Source organism: Talaromyces marneffei, chromosome 4 (genome assembly GCF_009556855.1).
Source record: "Talaromyces marneffei chromosome 4, complete sequence".
In the NCBI taxonomy this organism is placed as follows: domain Eukaryota; kingdom Fungi; phylum Ascomycota; class Eurotiomycetes; order Eurotiales; family Trichocomaceae; genus Talaromyces; species Talaromyces marneffei.
The window spans coordinates 1943318-1970309 of record NC_072351.1 but is presented as its reverse complement, the minus strand read 5'-3'; the positions used below and the strand labels follow the sequence as shown (position 1 = coordinate 1970309).

At 47.7% G+C, this 26992-nt stretch overlaps 11 protein-coding genes across 11 annotated transcripts; 6 read left to right on the top strand and 5 right to left on the bottom strand.

Moving 5' to 3' along the window:
- Nucleotides 1–141: 141 nt before the first annotated feature.
- Nucleotides 142–4972, bottom strand: EYB26_005749 (uncharacterized protein; the record flags this gene model as incomplete). Its single annotated transcript, XM_054265032.1, has 2 exons — nucleotides 142–1712; nucleotides 1765–4972. The coding sequence occupies 2 exons, from the start codon at nucleotides 4970–4972 to the stop codon at nucleotides 142–144; spliced, it is 4779 nt and encodes a 1592-aa protein (XP_054121007.1).
- Nucleotides 4973–6781: 1809 nt separating this feature from the next.
- EYB26_005748 (uncharacterized protein) lies at nucleotides 6782–9873 on the top strand (the record flags this gene model as incomplete). The annotated part of the gene is made up of 3 exons (XM_054265031.1): nucleotides 6782–6906; nucleotides 6962–7678; nucleotides 7737–9873. 3 exons carry the CDS (start codon nucleotides 6782–6784, stop codon nucleotides 9871–9873), a joined length of 2979 nt encoding a protein of 992 aa, XP_054121006.1.
- A 637-nt stretch (nucleotides 9874–10510) lies between these two features.
- On the bottom strand, nucleotides 10511–11098 carry EYB26_005747 (uncharacterized protein; the record flags this gene model as incomplete). The annotated part of the gene is made up of 2 exons (XM_054265030.1): nucleotides 10511–11023; nucleotides 11090–11098. The coding sequence occupies 2 exons, from the start codon at nucleotides 11096–11098 to the stop codon at nucleotides 10511–10513; spliced, it is 522 nt and encodes a 173-aa protein (XP_054121005.1).
- Nucleotides 11099–12012: 914 nt separating this feature from the next.
- EYB26_005746 (uncharacterized protein) lies at nucleotides 12013–14554 on the top strand (the record flags this gene model as incomplete). Its single annotated transcript, XM_054265029.1, has 4 exons — nucleotides 12013–12349; nucleotides 12400–12573; nucleotides 12620–14430; nucleotides 14483–14554. The coding sequence occupies 4 exons, from the start codon at nucleotides 12013–12015 to the stop codon at nucleotides 14552–14554; spliced, it is 2394 nt and encodes a 797-aa protein (XP_054121004.1).
- A 778-nt stretch (nucleotides 14555–15332) lies between these two features.
- Nucleotides 15333–16267, top strand: EYB26_005745 (uncharacterized protein; the record flags this gene model as incomplete). Its single annotated transcript, XM_054265028.1, has 2 exons — nucleotides 15333–16047; nucleotides 16101–16267. The coding sequence occupies 2 exons, from the start codon at nucleotides 15333–15335 to the stop codon at nucleotides 16265–16267; spliced, it is 882 nt and encodes a 293-aa protein (XP_054121003.1).
- A 1436-nt stretch (nucleotides 16268–17703) lies between these two features.
- Nucleotides 17704–19062, top strand: EYB26_005744 (uncharacterized protein; the record flags this gene model as incomplete). The annotated part of the gene is made up of 1 exon (XM_054265027.1): nucleotides 17704–19062. The coding sequence occupies one exon, from the start codon at nucleotides 17704–17706 to the stop codon at nucleotides 19060–19062; it is 1359 nt and encodes a 452-aa protein (XP_054121002.1).
- Nucleotides 19063–19370: 308 nt separating this feature from the next.
- On the bottom strand, nucleotides 19371–20432 carry EYB26_005743 (uncharacterized protein; the record flags this gene model as incomplete). Its single annotated transcript, XM_054265026.1, has 1 exon — nucleotides 19371–20432. One exon carries the CDS (start codon nucleotides 20430–20432, stop codon nucleotides 19371–19373), a length of 1062 nt encoding a protein of 353 aa, XP_054121001.1.
- A 415-nt stretch (nucleotides 20433–20847) lies between these two features.
- Nucleotides 20848–21746, top strand: EYB26_005742 (uncharacterized protein; the record flags this gene model as incomplete). Its single annotated transcript, XM_054265025.1, has 2 exons — nucleotides 20848–21107; nucleotides 21164–21746. The coding sequence occupies 2 exons, from the start codon at nucleotides 20848–20850 to the stop codon at nucleotides 21744–21746; spliced, it is 843 nt and encodes a 280-aa protein (XP_054121000.1).
- A 417-nt stretch (nucleotides 21747–22163) lies between these two features.
- Nucleotides 22164–24137, bottom strand: EYB26_005741 (uncharacterized protein; the record flags this gene model as incomplete). Its single annotated transcript, XM_054265024.1, has 2 exons — nucleotides 22164–23978; nucleotides 24030–24137. 2 exons carry the CDS (start codon nucleotides 24135–24137, stop codon nucleotides 22164–22166), a joined length of 1923 nt encoding a protein of 640 aa, XP_054120999.1.
- A 910-nt stretch (nucleotides 24138–25047) lies between these two features.
- EYB26_005740 (uncharacterized protein) lies at nucleotides 25048–25622 on the top strand (the record flags this gene model as incomplete). Its single annotated transcript, XM_054265023.1, has 4 exons — nucleotides 25048–25062; nucleotides 25126–25210; nucleotides 25270–25494; nucleotides 25552–25622. 4 exons carry the CDS (start codon nucleotides 25048–25050, stop codon nucleotides 25620–25622), a joined length of 396 nt encoding a protein of 131 aa, XP_054120998.1.
- A 224-nt stretch (nucleotides 25623–25846) lies between these two features.
- EYB26_005739 (uncharacterized protein) lies at nucleotides 25847–26573 on the bottom strand (the record flags this gene model as incomplete). The annotated part of the gene is made up of 4 exons (XM_054265022.1): nucleotides 25847–25891; nucleotides 25953–26042; nucleotides 26254–26425; nucleotides 26491–26573. The coding sequence occupies 4 exons, from the start codon at nucleotides 26571–26573 to the stop codon at nucleotides 25847–25849; spliced, it is 390 nt and encodes a 129-aa protein (XP_054120997.1).
- Nucleotides 26574–26992: the final 419 nt, after the last annotated feature.

The window sequence follows — 26992 nt, the reverse complement described above, 5'->3', positions numbered from 1 at the left end:
ACAGTTGGAAGCCTAGAGCCAAGCTCGGAGAGTATGTATAATAAAAGTAGAATCGTCATAAGTATTCGCTATGGTTCTGCATACATAGAAAGGAATATGAAATAACAATGATGATGAGACCAACTGAATCCTGAGAATGCTCTATGATGTGCTAACACGTCGGTTAACGCCTGTAACGTCTCTAGCTCGTTTCTCTCCAAAGTTATGTAGTCGTTCGCCAATAAGGTACATCTCGTCACGAATGTTGGCTCGCCAGACGTTGACCTGTCTCCGAAGTAAATAAAGCGCATACATAACCAAGCATGCCGCAAGAGTGGCAGGATAAGAATAGCGGTAGACTGTTGACTGTGAGACCGTAGTGGGTTCCGGAAACATTGTCGCCTTGGCAATTGCACCGAAGCCTAATGGGAGCGACACAGCCAAGAATGTGAAGATCAAAGCCGGTATAATGAGCGCTCGGGTAGCGAGGGCAGTATTAGGTTGCAGCCAGCCATCGTTGACAATCGTATGAAGAGCAACTGCAGCTCGTGAATTGGACCTCCATTGCAGGAACATGTAGGCCATCTGCACATAGAGAACGCCAAGGGCCCAATCTTGAACAAAATGGATGACATGTGCCTGTTGACCATTTGTGTAGGTATGTATCGGGACCAGCACGTAGAGCTCCGTGAGCAAGGCACATAGAGATGGAATAAGAATCACAAACACTGCTGACAGGTAGACTAGTCGCATGGCATGGAGTAAGAATTCAGTCACCTCGCTGATCACCTGGCCAGAGTTGGAGAGCATGGGTTGGAGTCCGTTTTGTAGCTTCTGGTATCCGACTCGCAAATAGACAACCGTGTATCCCGCACTCAGTAACATGGATATACCGACTGAAAACGCATAGATATCGTTCATTCGAGTGACATGTGGGAAAAATGATGAGAGCACTCGCCGGCCTACAACCAGTGGGAAGATAGTCACCCCAACTCCTGTGACGGCCGCAAAAACCCAGATCAGGAAAATGAAAACGAAGATCCGCAGTCGGAAATTGGGCGGAATATAGACTTGAGTAAACATTTTACTTTTCCTGCCATGCAATCCCTCGTCGCTGTCTATATTGCCATCCGTACGTTCATTGTCCTCACTCACTTCAAGGAAAACCTTGATTCCCTTAGGGATTCGCACTTGATCAGAAGCAGGAGCCCGGACAAATTTGCCATCACGGAGGAAACGTGGACTTTTGCCTTTTTTCTCCTCGGCGTTTAGATCTTCGTCAGTGGTTATCGGGTTTTCGACATCGCCTAGGTTTCCAAATAGGATATCCCGCCATGTACGGCCAATGGAACGTCCTTCCTCATCCTTGTTTCTCTCTCCAAGTAAGAATTGCGACAATCGTAGGTACCGAGCACACTTGTGGAACCACCAATCATACATATTGTGCAGCCCATCTGACGGCTTAATTGCTCGCAAAATAACAGGCATGACGAAGTTGTAGAAAAGTAGATCGACGGGGACTTCAAGAATTGGGGTGTTTGATGACCAATGGATTGGAAGAACGTTTTCAAAGGTGTATGATAAGCCCCAAACCACAGCGCCCAAACAGATGACGACTAGGCCGCCGTAGACCAAGGCGGAAAATGCGATCTTTCGCAATTGTGTGATAATATCACGCTCAAGAACATCGCGCACTGGGTGGAAGTTTGGATCATCAGGATCGCGTATGAAGTCTATTAAAAGTTAGGATCCAGTCAAAAATATCAGGGGGAGGATCGAACTTACAAAGCACACCGGTTCGCATAATCTTACGGCACATTGATACAAATAGAGCGAAATGGAACATGTAACAAGTGCCTATGAACCAATGCACAAACAACGACGTGAGTGGCGACGATAGTGTAAACGCAACCCTTGAAGCAAGAGTAGCATTCTCAAACAGCGGCATCAAGGCCAAGTCCAAGAGCAGTCCAGAGTATAGGGGGAAAACGAGCATTTCGATGCCGATGATAAGAATTACCTTCATAACACCACCTGCCTGATTCAGTATCTCAGCAACAACACCTTCTGGCCTTTGCCCGCGGTTTGCTCCAGTGAAAAAGCCGGTGACCCTCAAATAGAAAATGCCAAGAAGAGAAGCAAAGACATATCCGATCACAATAGCGATGATTCGGTCTTTAGTATCCCACTGTGCAAGATCGTAGTCTGGGCGAATGAGAAGTGCGGCCTCCTCGTCCAATTCTGACCTGGCAAACAAGGAGAAGAGTGAATTGGCGACATCAATCGACTCATCCTTGGCGCTCGCTAGAGTAGCGGTCATGTCAATACTCGATGCTGCGACAAACAAACTATTCCTGTAATCGGCCGAAAGAAGTTTGATGGGAATATCATGCAATATCAATTTCACTCCATCGAAGATAAATTGAAAGATATTTGAAATACGAGCTTCATGGATGCGTAATGCCTGATGAGCAAGAACCGAGAACATAGGGAGGTCGGAGTCCTGAAAATCGAAAAATCCTCCTAACACTCTCTTGAGCCTTTGGCTGCTACCGTCGATGAGACTTAACGATGTTTGCGTGAAAGAGGAGCTTTGTGAGATACGATCCAAGAATGGTACGAATCCCGCCACCGGACGTAGAAGGTTCCTCGTTATAAAGCTAACCAGATACAATACGTATCCAAAGCTGCCAATAAGAGAGTCCACAATCACATCGGCTGTAATAGAGAGCATCGCCAATGGAACTCTGACCACGAGCCGTACAGGGCTTGTGAAGAAAACCAGAGCAATTTTGCCCCAAAGGTACGGTAGCCAAATGCCGACAGCTATGGTGAAAGAAATAAGAAGAGCCAAGAATACGCCGTTTTGCAAGAGACCGAAGATAGGCCCCTGTATGCCTATCAATTCCAAGATACCCTCAAAATCGTCACCTTCTTCAACAGCATCGACGTCGTTGGGATTACGATTTTCGGGCGGAGGAGCCGCCGGCTCTCGCCATGGGTTTGGAGCTGGCGCATTAGCCGCTGCGTTCTGTCTGTTCGGTAATGGGACAAAAGGTTCCTCTAGTGCTGCATCTACTACGACATGCTCAACATCCTGGACATTAGTGTCTGGCTCTTGAGGGGTTTCAAGATCGCCCCAAAACCAGTCGAAAACGCGATTTGTAAAAGTGCGGGGAGCGGCGATGGCATCTTCCTGAAGTTGGGGGGTACCACTTTCTGGAACGCTAGCATTAGCAACCCCAGACCTAGGTTGGAGAGCCGCTTCCTCCACCACTACAGGAGCTGGCGCGTTCTCCGTGATAGTAGCTCGTTCAAAAGTCGTCTCTTCTTCTCCTTCTGACCAATCAATCGTTTCGCGGGGTAGCTCAAAATTGACGGTCTGGGAAGGTCCGCTATTCGAGATTTCAAGAGGAGCCATAGATTCCAATATTTCATACGAAGAATCCGAATTAGCATTGTTGAGTAAGTCGGAATTCGAATGCCTGTTGTTGATAGATGATGGACCTTCGTGAGAAGCCTCTTCATGATGATCCGAAAAGTCAAAGTTGCCTGAAGATATTCGCCGTGTGGCATTCCCTCGCTTGAGAGTCGTCATAGCATTAACAACCCAGCTGAGCTCGTCTTCTCGGCCCTCCTCTTGAATGATGCGCAATATTTCATCGGGGTTTCCTTCACCACGAAGCCAGAGGTCCTTGAACGTTTCTATGCCAGGCCAAGTGGGGCTGTCTGGTTCGTTCACTGTCTCTTCAATCGTCCGTCGAATGTTCGAGGCATCATCCAGAGCGTTCCTTGATCGCAATGTCGGCCGAGAACTTGTTCGTATTTGAATGCGGGGGCGGTAATCAGCAGGCATTAATCGCGGCGAAGAGAATGCACTGCTGGCTCGAGACTCATCATCGTTGATGGCATAATCGTGCACATCCTGCTCATGGTCGGCTTGCGCAAGATCTATATCGTCATTGAAAGGCATGTTACGCTCCTCCAAAGGAGCCGCAAGTGCGGCTGCAGCTTGATTTCGATTCTCAGCCATCAATCGTACGACAGCATCTTGCTCATCCTCAGCAAGATTGACTGCTGGTTGTTGTTGAACAACCCATTCGCGAATCAAGAAAACCAAAATGAACGACACCACCACTAGTAGCGTGATCAACTGTCCTTCCAGGGTATCTATCACAATATTGTTCACAGTTGGTGATGGCGTCAAGGAGTTGAGAAAGGTGACGTTCGATAACCAAGAAGGCTGACGCACACGTCCGGAAGGAATAGAAGAGACCTGGCTAGCGTTGCTTCCGGTAGAAGTTGACAAAGTTGGAAGGAGGATTTTTAAAAGAATTCGTTTCGCGACGGCGAAACCCAGCGGCTCTTCGTTGGAAATGTTTAAAACCGACGATACTGTCTGAGTCGCGGAAGATGCGGCTGTGTCACTGGATAGCGTCTGATCAGCAACACTTGAAGCCTGAATGTCGGACAGGTTTGCTGTAGGTAACGGCGCTTGAACAAAATTTGGGTTTGGCCATCGTCCATCCGCAAGCCAGAACAGAGCCCGCCATATCGCACGCATAGACCACGGCAACCATCCAAGCCATACGAAGGCGACTAAGACAAGCCGCAGCCATGTAATTAGAGAGCGGAGACCGTGTATTGCGAGTTCTCTGATGAATATCTGAGCCGGGAGCTTCGACGGCATTCCAGGGTCGTAGAGCTTCGTGAATCGGAAAGGCGTTTTGCATAGTTCACAGTATTTCTTCTGCGAATGTGATAGCCATTCCATCAAGCAACTTTGATGAACGAATTTTATACTTCCGCTACACTTGCAGGGATAGAATAACTGTTCCTCCTCTGATCCTTCGCCACGACATATTCGGCACGTATCTGGTTCCTCGATGCCTTTGCCTTTGCTGTCTGTATTCGTCGCATACGCTGGGTCGTTCATGAGATCAGGAAACGCAGATATTCCCCGCAAGGACCGGAAGTCCTGCTCGGCGCCCATCGTGGAGGAATTAGATTGTTTTCGGTTTATCGATCGAGGGTAGTATTAACTAGGCACATCTCTTTTGGTGATGATCGTGCAGAGCACAGCTGGTTATGAGTAAAGTGATGAATTCATGCGGGTCAGGGAATGGCGAAATAAGATAAATGAGTCGAGAACAGATATTTTCTGATGGCCAGCCCCGCTGATTAAAGATTAAAAGAAGATAAGCGGTCAGTTTGAGATCTCAAAATAGAAGATCAAAAGACAAATGGTCCTTCGTCGGAGCGTATCGATTGTACTGATTGACTAATTGACTGGCTGGCTGGCTGGCAACTGAAGGCCGCGGAAAGTGACAGCCTATCTACGTAGCACCGTAGCACATTTCTGGTAGATGCGCTAACCGTATTAGGTCTAATACATATTTCAGGGCTGCGCCACATGTTTAACTGAGTCGGTATGTGGCGCAAATCGGACTTGCGCCACGATGTGGCTAGTGCTCCGCCTCGGTTGATACTCTCAAGCCTTTTCATGATTTCTACGTAGGCCTAGGGCTACGTTTGTGTCAAGCAGGCTTAGTTTCCTTTGTGACATGCAACCAGCATGTGGTTCCTAGTGGGCATATCCGAGGTTCGAAGAGTTAGTTCTCTCCAGCTGCCGTAAGCATGCAAGATAGATTCATTGACTTTCATCATGTCATGTACTCGAGACGAAAATAACCTCTCGGATCGTATCCAACGTATAGAGACACCCTCCTCGCGAGTCAAATCTATCTGTGCGCGGGCTACCATGGGCCATGCTTCAGGGACTAGACCAGGTTTACTCCGTACTGTGGCTATTGATGAGACGCGCTCACGATACTGGTTCTCCCAAAGAACAGTAGGGATACTTGGAAATGCCCCGTCAGGATCTCAACGGCTCTCACGATCTGAGATGTCCTGGTCAAAAGAATCGACCAGTTGCAAAGGCCAATGGTCAACTCGACGGCTTGTCTGGGGGCTTTTTTAGGGTTGAGTTGACGTCGACGTGCGGGAATGGTGGAGATTAGCTCAGCACTCGACGCTAAGGCCAACTGGGCAGCTATGTAACGTGTAATCTACCTGATACGCCACTTTGTTTGACCTTCCAAGACATCGTGTTTGGACACCGTAGAGTGTCAAGGGGGTAGGCAGCTCTGGAGATGTCCCTCCATCAAAGAATCAACAACTTAAAAATAGAGTACTGGAGAATCAAGAGATTATAAATAACAATCTAAACATATCACAAAGATAGATTGCCAAATATGAGCTTTGTTTGTCATGTGAAAAATAACAGTAACTTAACTACCATACATATATGGTACAGAGCAAAATACCAGCCCCGTAGTTGGTATCCACTCCTCTGCTTTGGCCGCGGTTTCATAGGCCAAGACGCCAGCCCGGGCTAGAGCTATGATCTCAGCCAACATTTGACTTGCAGCAGTCCTTGTTTTGCAAAGCACCCGCATACGGAGTAATTCTTTCTTATTTGTGAACTTGCACTACAACACCTTTCTCAGACTTTGTTGACCATAACTTTCAACTTGCAACTTACAACCCACAGTAAGTGTCCATCTATTGCGAATCTTCGAAGCCAATTCTAATCCTCGACGTGTGCTCAGGCCACGCCGTAACATCCTCGGCGCGCACGACTAAGCTCGTCCTAGAATCCATTTTCGGCATGAGCAACTAAGCCAGAGGCTCTGAAATAGGTTGTAGAATGCTTGTAGGGTTGGGCTGATTGCTGTCATCCTACAATATCGCCTATCGGACCGCTGATAAGCTCTCGTCCCAATACCGACCGAGCTCAAAGATGGGCGCCACGCAAAATGGGACGACTTTGAATGCGAAGATTCCCGAGTCAGGCAAGTCCGGGACTGGAAAGAAAGAGAAGTCCCGACGTGGCTACTTTCGATGGTCTCTAGCGCTCGCTGTGAGGTTCGTATCTCGACGCAACCGAAAATCAATCCAACAGATAAACTGATTTATCTAGACTTTTTATCTGGTATACGGTTCTCACTCCGTTCCTCCAATGCCCATCTGATCTCTCCGGCTTGGATGAATCCTCTCCTCGTGTTTGCAAGCCCTATTTGATCACACGCTCGTATATTGAACCTCACGTCGACCGCTATTACCAAGCTTATGCCGCGCCTTACGTTGACCAGGCGCGACCTTATGCCGCTACGTTCAATGATCGCGTCTACAACCCCGCTTCAAAACTCGCGAAACTTGGATATCAGACATATGGCGCTCCGACTATCGCGCACGTTACCGAATTTGGTCAGGAGAAATGGGAGTCGGTGGCAGTGCCTCGACTGAAGACCATCCAGACTAGAGCGCAAACTGTGTATCAGGAAAAATTAGATCCTCACGTACAAAAAGCTATCGCCGTTGTGACACCATACACAGAGATTGTCTCCAGCCAGGCAACGAATATTCTCGAAGAATACATTCTTCCTTTCTATGCTCGTTCGAAGCCATTTGTCATACAGGCCTATTCTTCGAGCGAGGGCATTCTCTCCGGGACAGTGATTCCCCTGGCTCATGAGGGATGGACAACGTTAGTTGTCTTCGTCAAGGATAACCTCATACCTACCATCACGGGTTTGTATAGCCAAAATGTCGAGCCGCAACTCGTCAAGATTGGTGAGAGATTGGCTTCTTACCGTGAAGGCAAGAAATTGAGAACCGTCGTGGATGAGTTTGAAGGGTAAACAAATGTCAAGAGACCTGATTTTCTCCGATATATGCTAACTTTAACAATATAGTACGACTGAGGTATTGACCACATCAACTGCTGCGCCTACACCAACCTCCATCAGTACCTCGCAAACTACAGAGGCTCCACAGTCCACAACGCAGAGTGTGGAGGTGCAAGCATCTCTAACTCCGGAGCAACAGAAAGAAAAGACTAGAGAACAGGTCATTTCTGATCTACGCCTTTGGCAGCAAAAGTTCGCAGTGGCTGCTGATAACGGAGTCGATGATCTTGGAGAACGAGTGGAGCAGATTGTTACCAGTCAACTCGAAAGTGGGTCTAAGAAACACGCTGAATCTTTGATCGAGGCGTTGGAAGCAGCCCAAGAACACGAAATCTCTAAAATCAAACAGCATATCAACTCCATCATTGAAGGACTCTCACCATATGATGCTCCGGAAGATGAGCAGAAAGCGAATGAGGATCTACTACAGTATATACGCTCATCAGGAGGTACTATCAGAGACCACGCCCACGCGCTCCGCGAATGGTACAATGGATTTGAACAGGAACTTTACCGCAGGGTTGCGGACGCTGCCCACTCCACGCTTGAAGTGTTAGACGAAATCCGCGACTTGGGACTGCAAGAGATTGGTATGCGATGGGCTTGGATGGATGGAGTTACTTACAAGGACTGGGAGAAGTATCATGCTTTAAGGAAGCAGTTCGATGAGTGGAGAGAAGAAGTTTTTATGGCTGGTATGCAGCATGAAATGGTCGAGGAAGCCAAAGCTATAGCCAATGATATTCTCGGCAGGGGAATGGCTGTTGCCGAAGATGCAGCCAAGGAACTTTCACGTTTGAAAGAAGTTGGCAAGTGGAAGATCCAGGCAAGAGAAGTCAGCGAGGACTTTGAGACCAGAAACGAAGCCCCTCCTCCATTGCCCAAACCCGAAGAGGAGAATGTAGAGGAAGCCGACTCTGAGGAGGCATTCCAGGAAACAGCGGAGTTTGATGAAGCTTCTGTCGTTGTCGAAAGCGTTGCCGAGACGACTACTGTGAAAATCGAACTAGCAGACGCAACACCAGAAGCTTCGGGCAATACCGAGACCGATAAGTCTAGGGATGCAGACGAGCCTGAACACTCCGTTACCGAGACATCGAACGACGAAGAAGCGATCAATGAAAGCACAGTTTGGGGAGGAGTTGCGGCTCAAGTTGTAACGCATCAAGTGCCTATATTTGATGATGACGACGAAAGCAGCGTTGCCAATCATATAAAGAGTCTAGCCAGCGAGCCCGGTGAGCGATACGCAGAAGCTACTACAGCAGTTGGTGAGGGCTTTTTTGCCCAGCCTAGCGCTCCTAGTTACGAAGATCAAGCGGCTGCCCTGGAGTCTGTATCATCTGTTGCCGCATCGCGCTTACATGAGGGCCTCAGTGCGGCCTCGGCTCAGTTTGCCAGTTTGAAGGCTCCAATTGCTCCAACCCCTACCGCCACAAGAGATCCTATTTTCCTTGATGCTCAACGCCGTTACTATGAAGCTATCGGTATGGCCCATGATCGCTATTCGGCCTTCATCTCCTCTGCATCCGATGTGATTTTCGAAGAGCCTACCCCAACCCCAACCCCGCCACCTTTGAACCCTGAAGCTCTTTTGGAAAGTGCTATCAGTGAGTACCAGTATATCTCTGGTCTAGCTTCTTCCAGCTTGGCTGCAGTAATTTCCTCTGCCAGTTCGGCGGCAGAACATGGCGGAGGATCTGCTCGTGGCGTGATTGATGATGCACTATCCAGGTATAGCAACGCCATGTCAGCAGCCTCGGAATCATTGTCTGCGGTTTCAGAGTCTGCCAGCTCAGCAATTTATGGGACACCCACTGGAGCTTTCGAGTCGATTACGAGTCAGGCCTCTGACCGGTGGGAGAGTATCATCTCCCAAGCTAGCGAACAGATCTACGGCACACCGGCACCTTATATTCAGCAGCTGTATGATGCTCAAGTATCGCGATACGAAGCTATCGAGAGCTTCGTTTCTGAGCTTGTGGTAGGTAAGGAGCCTGCTTTCACTGAGAGTGTCATGAGCAGATTCCGATCGGCATATGAGACGCCTTCCGCTGATGCGACCAAGGTTCAGTCGGAAGCTGTCAAGACGGCTGAAAGCGTTATTGGCAGTGCAACAAGCATAATCAAGGACGAGTTGTAACTTCTAATTCTTCCTTTGACTCAACTTGAACCACAAAATGGCCATAGGCCATGGATACACGCTCTAAGGCGATTATGCGATACAGTGGATTAGTGATGTTATCATATCATTTACTTTGTTTCCCTGGCTATAAACCACGATATCCTCTCGCGCGGCTATTTTGATTTCCTGTTTCGCCTTGATTACAGCACTATATTCCATTGACTGTATATTCGAATACTTTCATCTTGATGTTCGCTGTCGAGTTTTGATTTTCCCTCCCTGTCTTCGAAAGGGCCTTGTTTTATTATGACTGCCATGTTTTCTTTATCATGTTCCATGTCTATTGCTCTGGCCTTTGAGCCAGTAGAATGTACAGAATGGTTGGAATATTATGCACATGACGCTGATTGAATTTTTCTAACTGATAAGAGGCTGGGTGGGTGTATGTTATATGCTATTGAAGACGCCCCTGGACGTTAAAGACATAAATCCCCGTCTTCGGCTCCGTTCATAATTCGTCTATATATAGATATATATACATAAATGAGGTAGAAATGAGCTTCCAGTCATCACATACATGATATACAAATCCCAATCAGATATAATGCAACTTCTAATGCCCCAGCTAACTACGGAAACACCGACATAAAACAAACTACCGGTACTGCACACGACCACCACGCTTCTCCAACTTCTGCTGCCTCTTACTCGCACCCCCAGCCACAGCAGACACTTCCTCACCCGCACCACTCAACCCAGCCAAACCCTTCTTCATGCCAAAGAAAGTCGTCCACGCCAAATAAGCCGAATACGCCGGCACGGCAAGATACAACCACCAAGCCCTATCCCCAAACACACATGCAGCACCTATGCATCCCCACGTCCAATAGGTTACATCCCACATAAACTCCGTCAAGCCCTTTGCGCCTAGATCTTCGCCCGCGGATTGCAATGATCCATCTTGTAGGCTGTAGCGGGGGCGGCCCAGGCGTTCGAGGTAGAATTCGATTGCGAGAGCGGGAAGACTTAACACGAAGTAGCGGGTGAGAGCGCTGGGACGGTTGAAGAGGAAGTTTAGGGTGAGGAAGAGGGCGTGCAGGGCGAGGGTGATGAGGTGTGTACGGTTCAGGGCTGCGGCATTGCGGGCGGCGAGGGATTTTGTTGCTTTCTTTTGTTTTGTCAGTATATAGAAATAGCTAGTTGAAACGATAGTTGTTAATTAAAATAGCCTTACCTTAGCCATGTCGTCAAGCTTTGAAGTTATTTGGTGGGGGATTGATAGTAGGAGTTGAACATTCCACGACCAATTCCGTTGATTGGTCGGGATACGGATGCAGAGTGGTGAGTTTTCGGAGATGCCGATGATACCAGTCTATGAATGCGTAGACTCTCGGCCTGCAGATTGCACAGTGTATGTATGTAAAATGTAGAGTAATGCAAAATGCGACTGCGACTGGAGGATCACCGGAAACGGCTGGCTGGAGCGGGAACTTGGCGGTTGCCCTATACAACAGCCAAGGCCACAAGGCAACAAGGCAGCCCTCAGCTAACCGGAAGGCGCTGCGACTCTCTTAGGCTTTAGCTACTTCCTCCATCCACTCTTCAGATCATATTCACCACTACTATAGTATACACCCCCCACCATCTATCCTCAGTCGGCCTGCAGCAATAACTGCATCTTACTAGTCTTATTGGACCGTTCTTTGTCCATTCGAATAAGCTCTGATAATGCGATTCCTGCTTCTTTGAGCTTTCTTTTCTGGCGGGCTTGTGTTGCGGCGCGGTCTCCACTTTGAGTTTGCATCGTAAACTCCGCTGGTTGATTGTTTTGGTTGGTGTACACACAAACATCTTATATGTTAAATGGGATTATACCGATAATCAGCACTGAGTGGTTGAATTTCCGTTATTATTCAGCTGTCAATCATCCTATGCTTTTGACCATCCGATAGCTACAGTGACATCAACACTGACGACGAAATTGACACCGCGCGAAACCTCCAAACGCCTGTGAATCTGCGCATCTTGACGCTGCTCAATGCGTCTCAGACCTGGATACCCCCTATTTCACCTCTTTAACTCCTCTCCAACATCCTCGTTCCATTCGTCGCTCTTAATACACGCCACTTGACCGGTTCTACCGTGATAACCGCCATCATGGCGCCTCCGTCATCATACATATCCTCCCAGCTCAGACAACTAATCTACTACCACCTCGACAACAACCTCGTTAAGAATGCACTCTTCCTCGCCGGCCGTCTCCACGCCTACGAACCTAGATCCACTGAAGCAGCCTATCTCCTCGCGCTATGCCACCTATTGAGTGGTCAACCCAAGGCCGCGTGGGAATACAGTAAGGTCGCAGGTTCTCGCGGGACACATCTTGGGTGCTCCTATGTACATGCGCAAGCATGTTTGGACTTGGGGAAATATAAGGAGGGTATCAGCGCGTTGGATCGGAGTCGAAATCTCTGGGCTGCGAAGAGTAATTGGAGTGAGTGGTTTGGCTTGATTGATCGCATCTCTGATACTGACATGATGTAGACAAACATAGCGAAACGCGCCGTCAACATACACCAGACGCAGCAGCAGTTCTGTGCCTGCAAGGGAAGTTGTGGCAAGCTCATAAAGACTTGACGCAGGCTGTAGAATGCTACGCCGAGGCCTTGAAGCTCAATCCCTTTATGTGGGACGCCTTTCTTGGTCTTTGTGAAACTGGTGAGTTTCTTTTCTTCCACATGCATAGCACCGCTAACGTGATCAGGCGTCAACATACAAGTACCAAACATATACCGTCTAAGCCCAGAATTAGTAGCCATGTTACAAGCCGCACCTCAGCCAGATTTAATTGCACTTTCGGATATAACGATGTCAGCAAATGGACCTCTGCAGACGCAATCGAACTCAAATTCCAATAGCGATCCTTTCGCCAATACACCAAAGGGCGAATCCGGCTTGTCCACAGGGAGCTCGGCATTGTGGGAGAAATTGAATGGAAGCAGTGTCAGTGTTGCTTCGGCAGGCACAACGATTATTCGCGAGGTACCTGAAAATGAGAACGAGACCGAAGAGACTCGCAATGCTAATAACGACATTTGGGATCCTCCACTTGCTCCGAATCGACGAAATAGGACTATTCAGCAGGTTGAGTATGGCGATCCACCACCAAAAATGCGAGCTACCGCGTTGAAATCCAGGATACGGTCAAGAGCCGAGTCGGAAGATCAAAATGTTATTCCTATGGACGACGAGTCCACTTCTGTGCCACAACCAGGTGATAGAAAACGGACGGTTTCTGGACAGGTCGCGCACCCACCACCCCAGGCTGTTGAGCCAGGCGCACCACAGCGACGGAGCACGCGACTGTTGAATCACATACGACCAACGTCCAGCCGATTAGCCACTGCGACTTTAGGAAAGGATGGACGAGAAGTGAGAAAAGTCAGGGCCACAGGGACGAGAGGGCGGGTACCTCCCACAACAAATGTTGGACGCGTTGTGAGTGGAAACAGAAAGCACATCGGTAGTGGATCAGATCCTGATGGCAAGGAGTTACGAACATCTGCAACGTCGTCGAACAATGTCGGTAGTTCCCATCAATCCAAGAGCGCAGTCGCGGATCGCTCCAAGGAAATGGAAGCTTTGTCGTGGTTAATGGATCTGTTCTCAAAATTAGCTACAGCCCACTATAATCTGACCCATTACAAGTGCCAGGAGGCTGTTCAAGCCTTCAACCTTTTGTCTCAGGCTCAGCGCGAAACGCCGTGGGTTCTATCACAATTGGGTCGGGCTTACTATGAGCAGGCGCTCTATGCCGACGCGGAAAAATACTTCCTTCGAGTAAAAGCCCTAGCACCTGCCCGGTTGGAAGATATGGAAATATACTCGACCGTGTTGTGGCATCTCAAAAACGATGTCGAGTTGGCATATCTAGCCCATGAGCTCATGGAGGTAGACCGTCTATCTCCTGAGGCTTGGTGTGCTGTTGGCAACTCCTTCTCTCATCAACGAGATCATGATCAAGCATTGAAGTGTTTCAAACGTGCCACACAGCTCGACCCACGTTTCGCTTATGCATATGCTCTTCAAGGCCATGAGCACGTTGCAAATGAAGAGTTCGACAAGGCTCTTGATGCTTTCCGAAAGGGTATCAGTGTCGACAGTAGACATTACAACTCGTGGTATGGTCTCGGTCAGGTTTATGAAAAGATGGGCAAGCTTGATTATGCGGAACAACATTACCGCAACGCGGTTCAGATCAACCCGAACAATGCAGTGCTCATCTGTTGTATGGGTCTTGTAGTTGAAAAGCTGAATAACCCGCAATCTGCTCTGTTCCATTACAGTCGTGCGACAAGTATAGCGCCAAAATCGGTATTGGCGCGGTTCCGCAAGGCTCGCGTTCTTCTGAAGCTGAACGAATACAAACTGTCGCTGGCGGAGCTCAAGGTGTTGAAAGACATGGCTCCGGATGAAGCGAATGTTCATTATCTTCTCGGAAAGGTTTACAAACAGCTGCATGACAAAGCCAATGCAATTAAACATTTCACCACCGCCCTGAATCTTGATCCTAAAGTGAGTACTACAACCTGTTTTGAGGAACCCAATGCTAATATCTTATCTACAGGCAGCACAGTATATCAAAGATGCAATGGAAACATTGGACGACGAGGAGGATGACGACGCAGAAATGGCATGAACAATTCATCTCTACCTTGACTTGCACATACAGACTTGCCTTGACCTGGTGCATAACGATACTGCGGCGTACTAGACGGACATCATTCTAATTACATGCATACACGAGATACGAGTGGCGTTACGGACGGTTGACTTGCCTTCTCATTGTTCTCGCTTTGAAATAGCTTTTTTTTTGCTAGTTTATTCTGCATTCTTAATTGGAGTTTGGAGGTTTGCTTTGCTTTATTCAAGTTATACTGTTCTGGAAGCCGGGGTTGATTTCCGTGGCTTTCTGTATATTACTTTTTCCTGATTTCAAGCACATGCAGTTGATGTGATGATGAATGGCATGTCAATGATCAATCCAGCAACTTAATTCAACTAGATCAACTTCATGAAGAATTGTAGATTATATTCAATTTATTATCATTCATAGTACAACTAGGAGCTAGTTACTAGGTAATATGGCGACCTCGGCATTCGGGTGGGGAAACCGAACTTACTTTGGAGATCTGCCATCATAATCACAAGATCGACTTTTTTGCTTCATTCTACCGGCCACCTGGTCTCTCCATTTAGGTTTATTTACTACAATTCGAAGGACCCCGACTACTAAGACCATGGCCATCACCGCTCGGTACCGCTGTTAAAAGTCTCATCATTTCCAACCCTGACTAGTCGATCAACGAACGGAATCGCAACGATCTCGGCGGTCAAAAAAAATCTCTCCGACTTACCCTGTCCATCTAAACAACGCAACCAAACGCATCCGGACATACGTCGGATTGAAGACCGCCATGTCAATCCTCTCCTACATAACAACCGGTCTAACCGGCTACTTCGCCATAACCGTCTCGTTCTTCGCCCTCTCCGTCGTCAAAGTCCCCAAAGCCGGGTTTATCGCGCGCTGCCTGTCCTCCTACGCTTCTCTAATCATATGCGCTACCTACGGCGTCATCGCCTCTATTGTGTTGAGGTTAGTGGGCTACGGACGAGTATCACAATGGGCTACGGCAAGGAGTTTCAAATGGGTCATGTGGATCGCCACGGGTGTGCATTTCGATATCGTTGAGGGAGAGAAATACCTTTCGACTAAGCCTGCGGTATTTATTGGGAATCATCAGACTGAGCTCGATGTGTTGATGTTGGGTGCTATTTTCCCGCCGTATTGTTCCGTTACAGCTAAGAAGTCGTTGAAGAGTTGGCCCTTTTTGGGCTGGTTCATGACTTTATCTGGGACGGTGTTTATTGATCGCGCGAATCGTGAGACGGCGATGAAAGCGTTTGATGGTGCAGCCAAAGAAATGCAGGACTTTAAGCAGAGTGTTTTCATCTTCCCCGAGGGAACGAGGAGTTATTCCACCACGCCGGAATTGCTGCCGTTCAAGAAGGGGGCATTCCATTTGGCTGTCAAGGCGGGTGTGCCTATTGTGCCGGTTGTGGTGGAGAATTACCCCCATGTGTTGAATGTGCGCAAGTTGCATTTTGAGGCGGGGGGTGTCAAGATTAAAGGTATGCCTTACCTTGCTTTTTTTGGAGATTCTGGGAAATTGCTAATTGGCTAGTTCTACCTCCCATCGAGACTAAGAACCTGACACCTGCCGATGTCGACAAACTGACAAATGATACACGCGAACTCATGCTTAAGACGTATATCGCATTGTCGAACAAGTCCGGGCAACAACTCGACGGTGCAGTTCCTCATGGATCCTCCACTGCCGTGGAGATCTAAGCCACTACTGTCCTACTGAGAAAACGACTATCACTAGACTATTTCAGCAGAATAGACATGTTTGTATAGATGAAGAGAACTCGATTGATTCACGCGGCGAGCTATGAGTGATGACGATGATGGCGGGTTTCTTTTTTCTTTTCTTTTCTTTCTTTCTTTTTTGTTTCGTTTTGCTTCGTTTTGCTCTTGTTCAACCTTGATTATTACTATGACTATGATTAGGTATTAATCCTCCTTGTCGCACCTTAGACCGGACGGTGATAGCGAGCCAGTCCTGTTATTGGTAGTATATACATACCCTCGAATACCCCCAAAATGAAAATTTTTTTTGTGTTGCCCTCTTTGCTTACGGGGAAGGGTCAACTGACATCAAGTAACATCTCGATGTAGATCGTGTTGCGCCCATGGTTCGTTCATATCAGCAGACCCGTCTATAATCGGAGATGCCGTGGGAAGAGAGTAACGTGTGATATGTGAGCCAACAATAGAGTCGTATAATATCCATGAATACTAAATTAACGGCTGCCCACGTATTTATACACATGGCAAGAAAGGAGTGTTTCAGTTACCCCGGCGTTCTTGGCGGTGGTGAAGAAAATCGACTTGATTTGTTCCTGGGAATATCAGATGGAAGCCTCGTAAGCCTGTCTAACTGTGGCGCTCTTAGAGTTATCCCGGAATCTGATGGGGGTTGATCGTCGGTATATTTAAGATCAGGGGAACATGACCAGATCAGATGTTGGATTTCCGCCCTACCACATCCCCCCGCCTGGTCGTAGTGTGTGTATGCACGACATGCTATTTGAAACGAATAACTTTTCTGATGGTGATGATGGTGAGGTTTCTCTGTTCATCCTCTGCCATAATGCCGATATGGATAGATCTTCACGAGCAAGAGACAAAAACTCGAAAGATATCATCTGCCTCTCCGCACTGACAACCTTCCATCCACACGCAAAATGGAACATGTCTCGTTTTCTATCCTATTGACTGCGGATAATTTGATCGACAAGGCTTATGATTTCATCTTGGTTTCCTCGGCAGCGGGCGATTAGCCTGCTTTTAATCAAGATAGTGGCAACTTTGTAGCTCGGACATTCGACGCCAAAATGGATGCAACATCGCTGGCTATTGCTTGTCATCGGATTGTTTGCCTGACGGCCCCATGATTTTGGAGGATTGAGCAGTATAGTTTCAACGGAGGTATATAAGAACTGTTGATAAGAATATAAATGGTAAAGTTGATTGCTCCTTCCCTGTTTAGAAGACCACCGACTACTCGAACCTTGGAAGCTTCTCTGACTCATGCAGACAAATCCATTCATCCAGCTCTCTTTGAAGTCAGGTATTTTTATGGTCTTTCTTTAAAGGCAGAAATATCCTTTCTTGCTCCTCTCCAGATCAAGCAAACATATCCATCAGCTCGAACCACCAAAATGCCGCGTCAAAACGACACAGCTACAACGCTCAACATTGCGTTGCAAAACCAGACTACCTCCAGCAACGTGAATGCATACATTACCGGCCAGGCTATCGACAACAACAATGCCCTGTTCCTCTTGCAGTCCGATGGCAAGACAGCCTACTACCCGACTTCTCCATCGAGCACATTGTCGGCTCTTGGGGCTAACTGTGCCATTCCTCTTGGCGCACCGGGGAACACAGTCACTGTGACCATCCCCCATCTTGCTGGAGCTCGATTGTGGTTTGTGCAAGACGATACTCTGACTTTTTACTTGAACCCCGGTCCAGCACTCGTCGAACCCTCATCTGCCAATACCGCTGATCCCAACTATAACAAGTACTGGGACTTTTGCGAGTTCACCTACAACAGCTCGCAACTATATGTCAACATCTCCTATGTAGATTTTGTGTCTCTTCCGATCTCGTTGACGCTGACCAACACCTCCAACCAAACACAACATGTCTCGGGAATGGCCACAAACGGTCTTGATACTATCTGCTCCGGTTTGAATGATCAACAATCCAAAGACAACGCCGGGTGGAACCAGCTCATCATCCAGAAGAACGGCGCAAACCTCAGGGCCAACAGTCCCAACACCGGTATCTCAATCAACAGCTCTTTGTTTTCCGGATACTATCAGTCATACGTGGATCAAGTCTGGTCTCAGTACACAAACTCGACGTTGACTATCGATACGCAAATCGACGCTGGGAACGTGATAGGACAGGTGTCAAGCGATACTTTCAACTTTGGGAATGGAGCAGCAACGTATACCAAACCCTCTGCCGCGGATATCTTTGGTTGCAGCAGCGGTCCTTTCGCACCGACTGGCAACCAGGAAACGGATGATATCACGGCTCGATTGACAGCTGCTTTTAACAGATCGACGCTATTGACCAATAGCAACACTCCAGAGAACGAGGATGCATCCAAATACTACCAAAACGCTATTACCAATCACTACGCTCGCATTGTGCATGCTGCCAATCTCGATGGGCGAGGTTATACGTTCCCATACGATGATGTGGCGCCGACGAATGGCGCTGATCAGTCTGGAAGCATTCATGATCCGAATCCGCAATTACTTACCGTTGCTGTTGGAGGAGGGAATGCTTCGACGTCGGCTGGGACTAACCATCCGAGCAAGACTGTACTCCAGACTGGAGGAAACCAAAAGTCTGGCCAGAATAACTGCGGCGCCCGTGATAACGAAACTAGCGGTGGGAGTAGCAGTGACGAACAGAATGGCAAGGGCAACAAAAGTGGTGGGAACAACAGCAAGCAAAACGGGTTTCTTGGATTCATTAAACGTCTTCCATGCTTCAATTGAAATGCATTTGGATGGTTGTTTCTTTCTTATGTGTAATTGTTTGTTGCAATTTTCGGCTGCCAGTGGTAGATAGAAGTGGCCTATTTGTTGAGTGTATGAGCTTAGATGAATTTTTAGTTGGCAATTTGGGGGAGGTTAGAAGGATGTCGTACTTTTCACTCTCAGTGCCTTCTTTTAGGTTGAACTATGTACTTAGAAGCAAACTAAGTTGAGTATCTAGAATCAATTTGTATGCTTGTGTATGCTTATGTATAATCGGGAATGATCTATGCAAGCAATTTGTATAACACACCCACTCCATATGATGTTCAAGCTAAACACTGACATGCCCCCGTCGCACATGGCCTCACATCCTTCTCAATATCAACGCTCACCAACACCTTCCACGGATCCATCTCTGACCCAGCCACACCCCCCTTGACAGCTTGACCCAGGTTCGCTCCCCTCGCCGCCGTCGCAACCATATAATCAGCCTCAAACGCCACCAACTCGACCCTGACATCCTCCACTCTCTTGCCATATAGCCACGTCTGAACACCAGTATAGGGGTCTCCCCATTTATCAGTCTCATCATCCGCGACAGGTGGCGGAGCAACCACATTCGTAAACTCAAGTTCTCGTAGCCAGGGCGCTAGGAGGGCTTCACCCGTCATTTTGATATATGCCTCTTTCAGCGCCCAGTATGCATAGAATAGACGCAAGGCAGATTTTATGATCTCTGCGAGTGGGCGTGTTGATGAGAAGGAGGCGGCTTTTTTCATGGTATCCAATTCTCGTTGAGAGAATACCTCTTTGAAAATGTCAATGAAATCTGTGACGTCCCTCAGAGTCTTAGGGGCTTTGTCGCGACGACGACCCGGTTCGTCGACGCAGGTTACGTCTATGCCCACCTGTGGCACAGAGGGGATGGGTGCCGATGAAGGCTCTGGCGTGGAGTAAACTGCTGCTTGGGTTGCGGCGGCGGCAGCAGCAGCAGCCCCATCTCTCTGCACTTCTGTTTCAGCTGTTGACGGCACAACACATCCCGCCAACGCAACAAATGAAGCTTGATGGGTAACGTTAAACTCCACCGCCGGAATTTGTGTGGCTGGTCGACTTTCGTGACCAGAAGGGATAAAGCATGGCCTTTGATGCGGTTTTGGTGTCCGACTTATAATCACCTCGGCCCAGGGGATGCGGCATGTTCTATGTATGAAGAGGTATTTGAGCAGACTTGACGCCAAAGACATGTGCCGATCTGGGAGGCGGAGGTATTTCCGGACGGCGGTTTGGTCGGATTCTTGTAAAGTGGTGATCAGGGGGAGGTCCTCGGTTGTGTTTGTTAGATGGCGGGTATCGATATACCATCTTGTGAGGTGGGTGGATGTCATTTTTATAGTGTCGATGTATGGTGATGCGCCAGCTGACGAATATATATCAAATGAGCTTGACTGACGCAGTTCAGTGGCAGATGTTGAGGTATGTCGTGGAATATTTTACCTGAGATCAGCCATTTGACTGACGATGCCGAGAATGTGAACCTCTTAAACCTATTGACAGTAAATGAAATACAGATTGAAGCCATCCAGCTGAACACGGTGAGTCGGTGGTACATGCAACCCTAGACCAAAAAACCATCTGATTGGCCGAACGGAGACCGCGGCGAGGGGCAACTCCGGCTGTACAGGAACACCGATAAGATAAGACGATAAGATAAGCCGCCATACATCAAACTTCAGAGGAGTGCACTACTCAAATCCATCATCCCAGTCAGTTAACTAGGGTTCACATTATCCAGACTAAAACATGCCAAAAATCACAGTGGGTGTCCTAGCCCTCCAAGGCGCCTTTTATGAGCATTTGCAGCTCCTTCGAAAAGCAGCCAATATTTTAGCATCATCATCGTCCTCTTCTCAAGGACCATGCCAATGGGACTTTATCGAAGTACGGACAAAAGCGCAGTTGGATGCCTGTGATGCACTTATCATACCAGGTGGCGAGAGCACAACTATTTCCCTTGTGGCTGCTAGATCGAATTTATTGGAGCCATTGAGGGATTTTGTAAAGTATGTACTGTCTCCATCCGCTTGAGCAAGCTCCAATGGCTAATGAACGGTTATAGACTACATCGCAAGCCGACCTGGGGAACATGCGCCGGCCTCATCCTGCTCGCCGAATCTGCCAACCGCACCAAAAAGGGCGGCCAAGAACTCATCGGCGGCATTGATGTGCGCGTAAACAGGAACCATTTCGGCCGTCAGACGGAAAGTTTCCAGGCACCTCTTGACCTGCCATTTCTCCAAGACTCGACAAGCCCAGAAAACTTACCGTTTAACGGCGTGTTCATCAGGGCGCCCGTCGTGGAGAAAATCCTCCCCCATCAAAAAGGTATACAAATTGAAGAAGATCAGCGCGAAGAAACTGTCGTCGCACCCTCTCGAGAAGTAATCGATACCGCTGCTCAACAGGTATTGGAAGATGAAGTGGAAGTACTCGCAATACTACCGGGAAGAGCAGCAAGATTAATTGCGAATAGTGGTGTGAATATTGATGCTGAAAAGGAGGCGGGGGATATAATCGCAGTCAAACAAGGGAATGTTTTTGGCACGAGTTTTCATCCGGAGTTGACGGATGATCCGAGGATTCATCTTTGGTGGTTGCGGCAGGTGGCCGATGCCGTTCAGAAAAGGAGTGGTGTTGTATGATATAATTTGGCGTAGAAGTACACTTACCAATGCAAATATCAAACGGCTGTGGTTTTGGTAAGGTATTAATACTGGATCAGTTAAATCCACGTGCGTATGACCAAGGTAAATAATCTTATTCGGTAGACCCTTGATAAAGCTCTATCATCTGCCTGGACATAGTTACATAAGACGAATATCAACATCCAAGACATTGCACAACATGACATATCATTGACAAAAAATTGAACCATAGAATCACAAAATTTAAGGAGGAAAGGCGAAAAAAAAATCTCATAACAGACCCAATGAATCGATATGTAAACGCCTTCCTGCCAACCTGATACAGTATCCTAGACATAACGGGACATAATACCTTGCCAATGCCTCATCCAAGCACTCCAAAAATGATAAAAAAAAAGTGTACATGATTGACTCTCACTGAGTCAATCGAAGGGAACGAGCACGAATCCGACTGGCCCGTGTCAAACGACGGCCCTCATAATCACTGAACTCGGTCTCGCTTCGAGTATCCAATGGAATGATTTCTGGGGTTGGCGTCGGTGTCACTACGCCAGAGCGATGTTTACGATCAACCTTGGCTTCTTCTTCGGCCGATAAAAATCTATGCACGGTACGATGATCCATGACGCGAGGATCTTCATCGGGAGAGCCCTCTGGGTCAGTCTTGGGCCAGCGGTAACCGTACAGTTTTGAATGGCGTTCGCAGCGGGGGCATTCTTTCCGGGTTTGATATGCGTTTTCTTGAACGAACCACGCAGAACAGGTCCGGCAATCTACCCATCGATCATAGCGCTGGGCCAAGAGCATGTCCGTTCTCGTGTAGTCACCCGGGACTCGGTTCACTATGATATCCACCTGCTCCACGGACGGTAGGGCTCGTTTACGAGGTGTACTGGTTCTGCTTCTGGATTTTCGTTCATTTACCTCACTTATCTGAGAGGATTGGGCGATTGACGTGTCTGTAATGTTGGTAATGTCTTTACCGGGAGACTGTTGAATCGAAGAGGACCCGGATACCGCCGGCACTGTGCTCGTTTCAATTGACTCTATCTTGATATCGGGAGCGATTCCAGAAACAGAAGTAGCCGGCGTTGATATGGATGGATTACTTTCATCGGAAGAATATGAGGGTGAATCGTTTTCAGTAGAGCTTGCTGTGTTTTGCTCCGCATCTGTAGAAATTGTTTGGTCAGGAGGACTTTGCAGTGTCGGGATTGGCTGGGGAGGCCCCTGCGCAGTAACTGGGATAGGCGATTTTTCGATTGACTCCGCGACTTCAGATAGAAGAAGTTCCTCTCGTAGTTTCGATTGCCGATGCTCAAATTTGAATCTTTTGTTGGGGGTAGATGGACTGGACAGCTCTGAATCGCTGTCACTGTTGAATTTCCTCTTTCCGTTGTGTTCCGTTTCGCTCATCGTGATAGTTTCAGTTGCCACATGAGCGTCATTTCCTGGGAGTTGAACCGTCTGAGATGCATGATTTTCTTTCTTTGGGTTGCTTGGGTCAATTTCCGCGTCTCGGAAAGGCGTTGAGACCAGACTTGTTGGCACAGACACCGCCGGAGACCATCCGTTCCGAACTGTACGTTCACATGTCTCACAAAGACATTCGCAATTGTCAATACCAAAGTAGTCTTCGCCATAAGATACCGTGATTTCTTCTCCCAGTTCTATATCACGGGCAGCAATGACTTGCATGCCGTCGTTTCCTCTCGTCGACAACCTTCCATTAGCGTTGCAGTCATGGTTTGCGAAACGTGCTGGTCCTAGAAACAACGATGGGTTCTTCCTCCTGCTCGACATGACAATGCTAAAGTCCTTCCGGTTGAAGCCCAAATCGAGTTCTTCTTGGCGGGTCATTGATACCAGAGTCCCACAAAGGTATTTGATTTCTTCGCCTTTCTTGATATTTCGACGGGCTACCACAGATGCCTCATGCTCAATAATGGTATACCGATTCGTAGTCGATATCTCGAATGGACAGTCCGGCAGATAGATATGAATATATTTTCGAAAATGACGTTTAAACCATTCTCGCTCTCGATCGTTCGGCAAGCTATCGAGGTATTTCTTGAGGCCTTTCATAGCCAAAAGCTCTTGCTCAGCTGCGCGTGGGTTCTTTTCAACAATCACCTTGTGAAGAAGAATTTTGGTTACGACATCTTCAAGGATGCCTCTTCCAGGAGCGAACTTGGTACGATTCTTTCGAATTGTAGTCCAGAAATATGCCTACGGCTTTATGTCAGTTAAAATCGAAATTGTTTACTGATTCTAACTTACGCGATCAATGAGGGCATCAGTCGCTACATCGTCATAGTTCGCCAGCCTAGACAGGGTGAGCCTGTCCCTTGAGTCTGCCACAGGGGTTGACCGAGCTTTCGAAGACATGGTGGCGTCGTAAGTAGTCGCAAAGCAGCTGAAACGGCCCCAATATGCAAGATTCCGTCTTCAAGAGGTTGTGAAAAGAGTGACTTCCCAAAAATGGTTACTTCCAAAGGATAGACTGGTGAGAGAATTTCAAGAGAATGCTGAGTAAGACGTAGAAGCAATATGCGAACTAGCTTCTCCAAGAGGACGAAAGAAGTTGCGAAATGAGTGATCCAAAAGAGTGCTGAGTTCCAAATAAGACAAACCCCGAAGAATCTGTCAAATTGGAAGTAAGAATCAAGAAAAGAAGAACCGGAAATCAGGTCCAAGCATGCTGTAGACGCCCGGGGTCATGAGGGGACAGAGCGACGGCGCTACAAACGAGCCGTTGCGCTGACTGCTTTGACGGCGCAGATGATGTGGCTGGGAGGTCTCGAATAGCCTGTTGGTCGCACTTTCGCAGCTGCAAACACGACTAATGTTGCCGATAGGATAATGTACAATTATAGGTTTCAGCAGATTGTCGAATATATCAGTTCAAGAAGAATTGGCAGTTATCGCATACTGCCATTGCTTGTCACAAATGGCGTTGCGAATCTGGGGGCTGGTGTAGCTGATACAAGGGTTGCAGGAGGCCTTTGTGAGACCGGATGTTTGACCGATACGTGAAGCAATTGTGACTAAGAAATATATGAGCAAAGAGACTCGAGATATATATAAACAATAGCCCAATAGGTCAATTGTTGTTTTAAAGGGATGTTGGAGAGAATAGCATGAATGAATCTCTTGTCCCGGATCGGCTGTCGGCAAAACTATACATCCGAAGGCCAAAGCCAAACCCCGATTGGACCATACAATCTCAAAACCTTCAAGACTCCAACATCATTCTATAGCTTGCGACTTGTGAAGGCCGCCACATTATGCTGACACGATGATCCAACTCAAGGTACGAATAGCTTCCTTATATTCAACTTGAGAAGTACATTGCAATTCTAACGATTTCCTACAGACGATGCTTAATTGCATCGACAACTCAGGAGCCGCCGTTGTTGAATGCGTGAATGTTCTAAAGAAGAAAAGCCCGGCTACCATTGGTGCGTACACCACATTCGAGTACCCATCTCTTTCATTCAGCCTCTTACAAATCAAACAGGAGACCGCATCGTCGTCGTCGTCCAGAAACAGCGAAACTTTGGTCCCGAAAACTCTACAAACAGCGGTATTGCCAACAAAGTCCGTCGCGGTGACATTCGCCATGCAGTGGTCGTTCGAGCCCGCAAGGAGATTCAGCGACCGGATGGAAGTCTCATCAAGTTTGACGATAATGCATGCGTCTTGGTTAACAAGGCTGGTGAGCCTATCGGTACTCGATTGAATGGTGAGTGGTTCTTACGATGCTACGTCTGGGGATTCGATGGCTAACATGGTTTAACAGGTATTGTCGGAGCTGAGCTACGGGGAAAGCAATGGTCAAAGATCTTGTCACTGGCACCGATGCATTTGTAAATTATAATTATGTACAATAGAATGATTTAAGCGGGCAACTCATGACTCTTTCAGCAGCATTCTATAATCCGACAGTAGAATAAACCTTCTCAAAACGCTGTACCAACTTCAAATCAAATGAATAGCATAGCACCAAACTCCAAGAACGAATAAAAGCGAGAAGACATAAATCTAACATATACGGGTATCGAAGGCCGACGGCTCGAAATATAAACAGCTCATGATCACGTAAAGACGTTACCGCAGGTGCAGCAAACGTAGTAGAGTTTCTGTATCACGAACACTTAGCATGTTGATAAGACGGTCAAAAAGAGAGCAAACAAAAATTACCATTCCAGTCTCGGCTGAACGTTGTTGACTCTGGAAAAAGACCGCCTCGTTTTCTCCGCAGCTCGGACATAGCTTGTTCGATCGCGGCAGCTAAGAAGCAAAATCAATGCATGTTAGCCATCAAGTGTCTTTCAACCAACAACTTGAAAAGCGCAAATCAGGGCATTGAAAAAGAATCATCCAGGCTTTCTTCTCTGGAATCATAATCATAATCTGAAAGAGCACCACCAGACGCGAGGATACCGCATTGCGCGCAGGCAAGCTCTTCACCACAATGGAGGCAGAATTCTGGGTCACCAACCGTAGGATCAGATCCCACATCCTGAGTCACACCGGCTGTTTCTCCCACTTGGGTATTGAGGTTGTTCTGGTAGACGCATGGCGAGGTCGCGGGCTCGGAGACGTGGCAGGTCCGGCAGGTGAACATTAGGCGGTTTTGCACGCGGTCTTCTTTAGGGTATAACAGGTTGGAACTTCATCAGTTTCGTTAGTATGAATACACAGCGTCTTTTAGCCTGTATGAAGGTGGTAGACCTACCATTCGCGGCAGAATTTGAAATGGATTTGATCGCTGCTGGGCTTGTTGTCGTCTCCAGCCGAAGACACGGGACTCGCAGACATGTTGATCGAGGTGAGGATAAGTCGTTATCTGTGTAAAAATGGTAGCCGCAAAGAAGTTAGGAAGTCGAGTTTGAGCGCAAAGTAAGAACTGGATGTGTCAGGAACAAGAGAGTAAAGATGAAAGCGCCAAAATGGTGATGGGTGAAAATTGGTGGCGGACAACGAGAAATATCAAGCAGTTGGCGGCAGATCACGCTAAGCCATGTTAGTGCTTAGTGCCTCCCCACCTCTTCCCATCGTTAGCAACCAGTCCCCGCGTCTGGCCATACAAAACAAATACTCTAGATCTCTCTCGGTGATTGCAAAAGAAGCATTGAGGAGCATTAAAACACATCTTATTCTTCCATATTTTTAGAATAACTAAAACATCTTGTCTTTATAATTCAGTCATCCTTCCTGTTCCAAATCACAACTATATC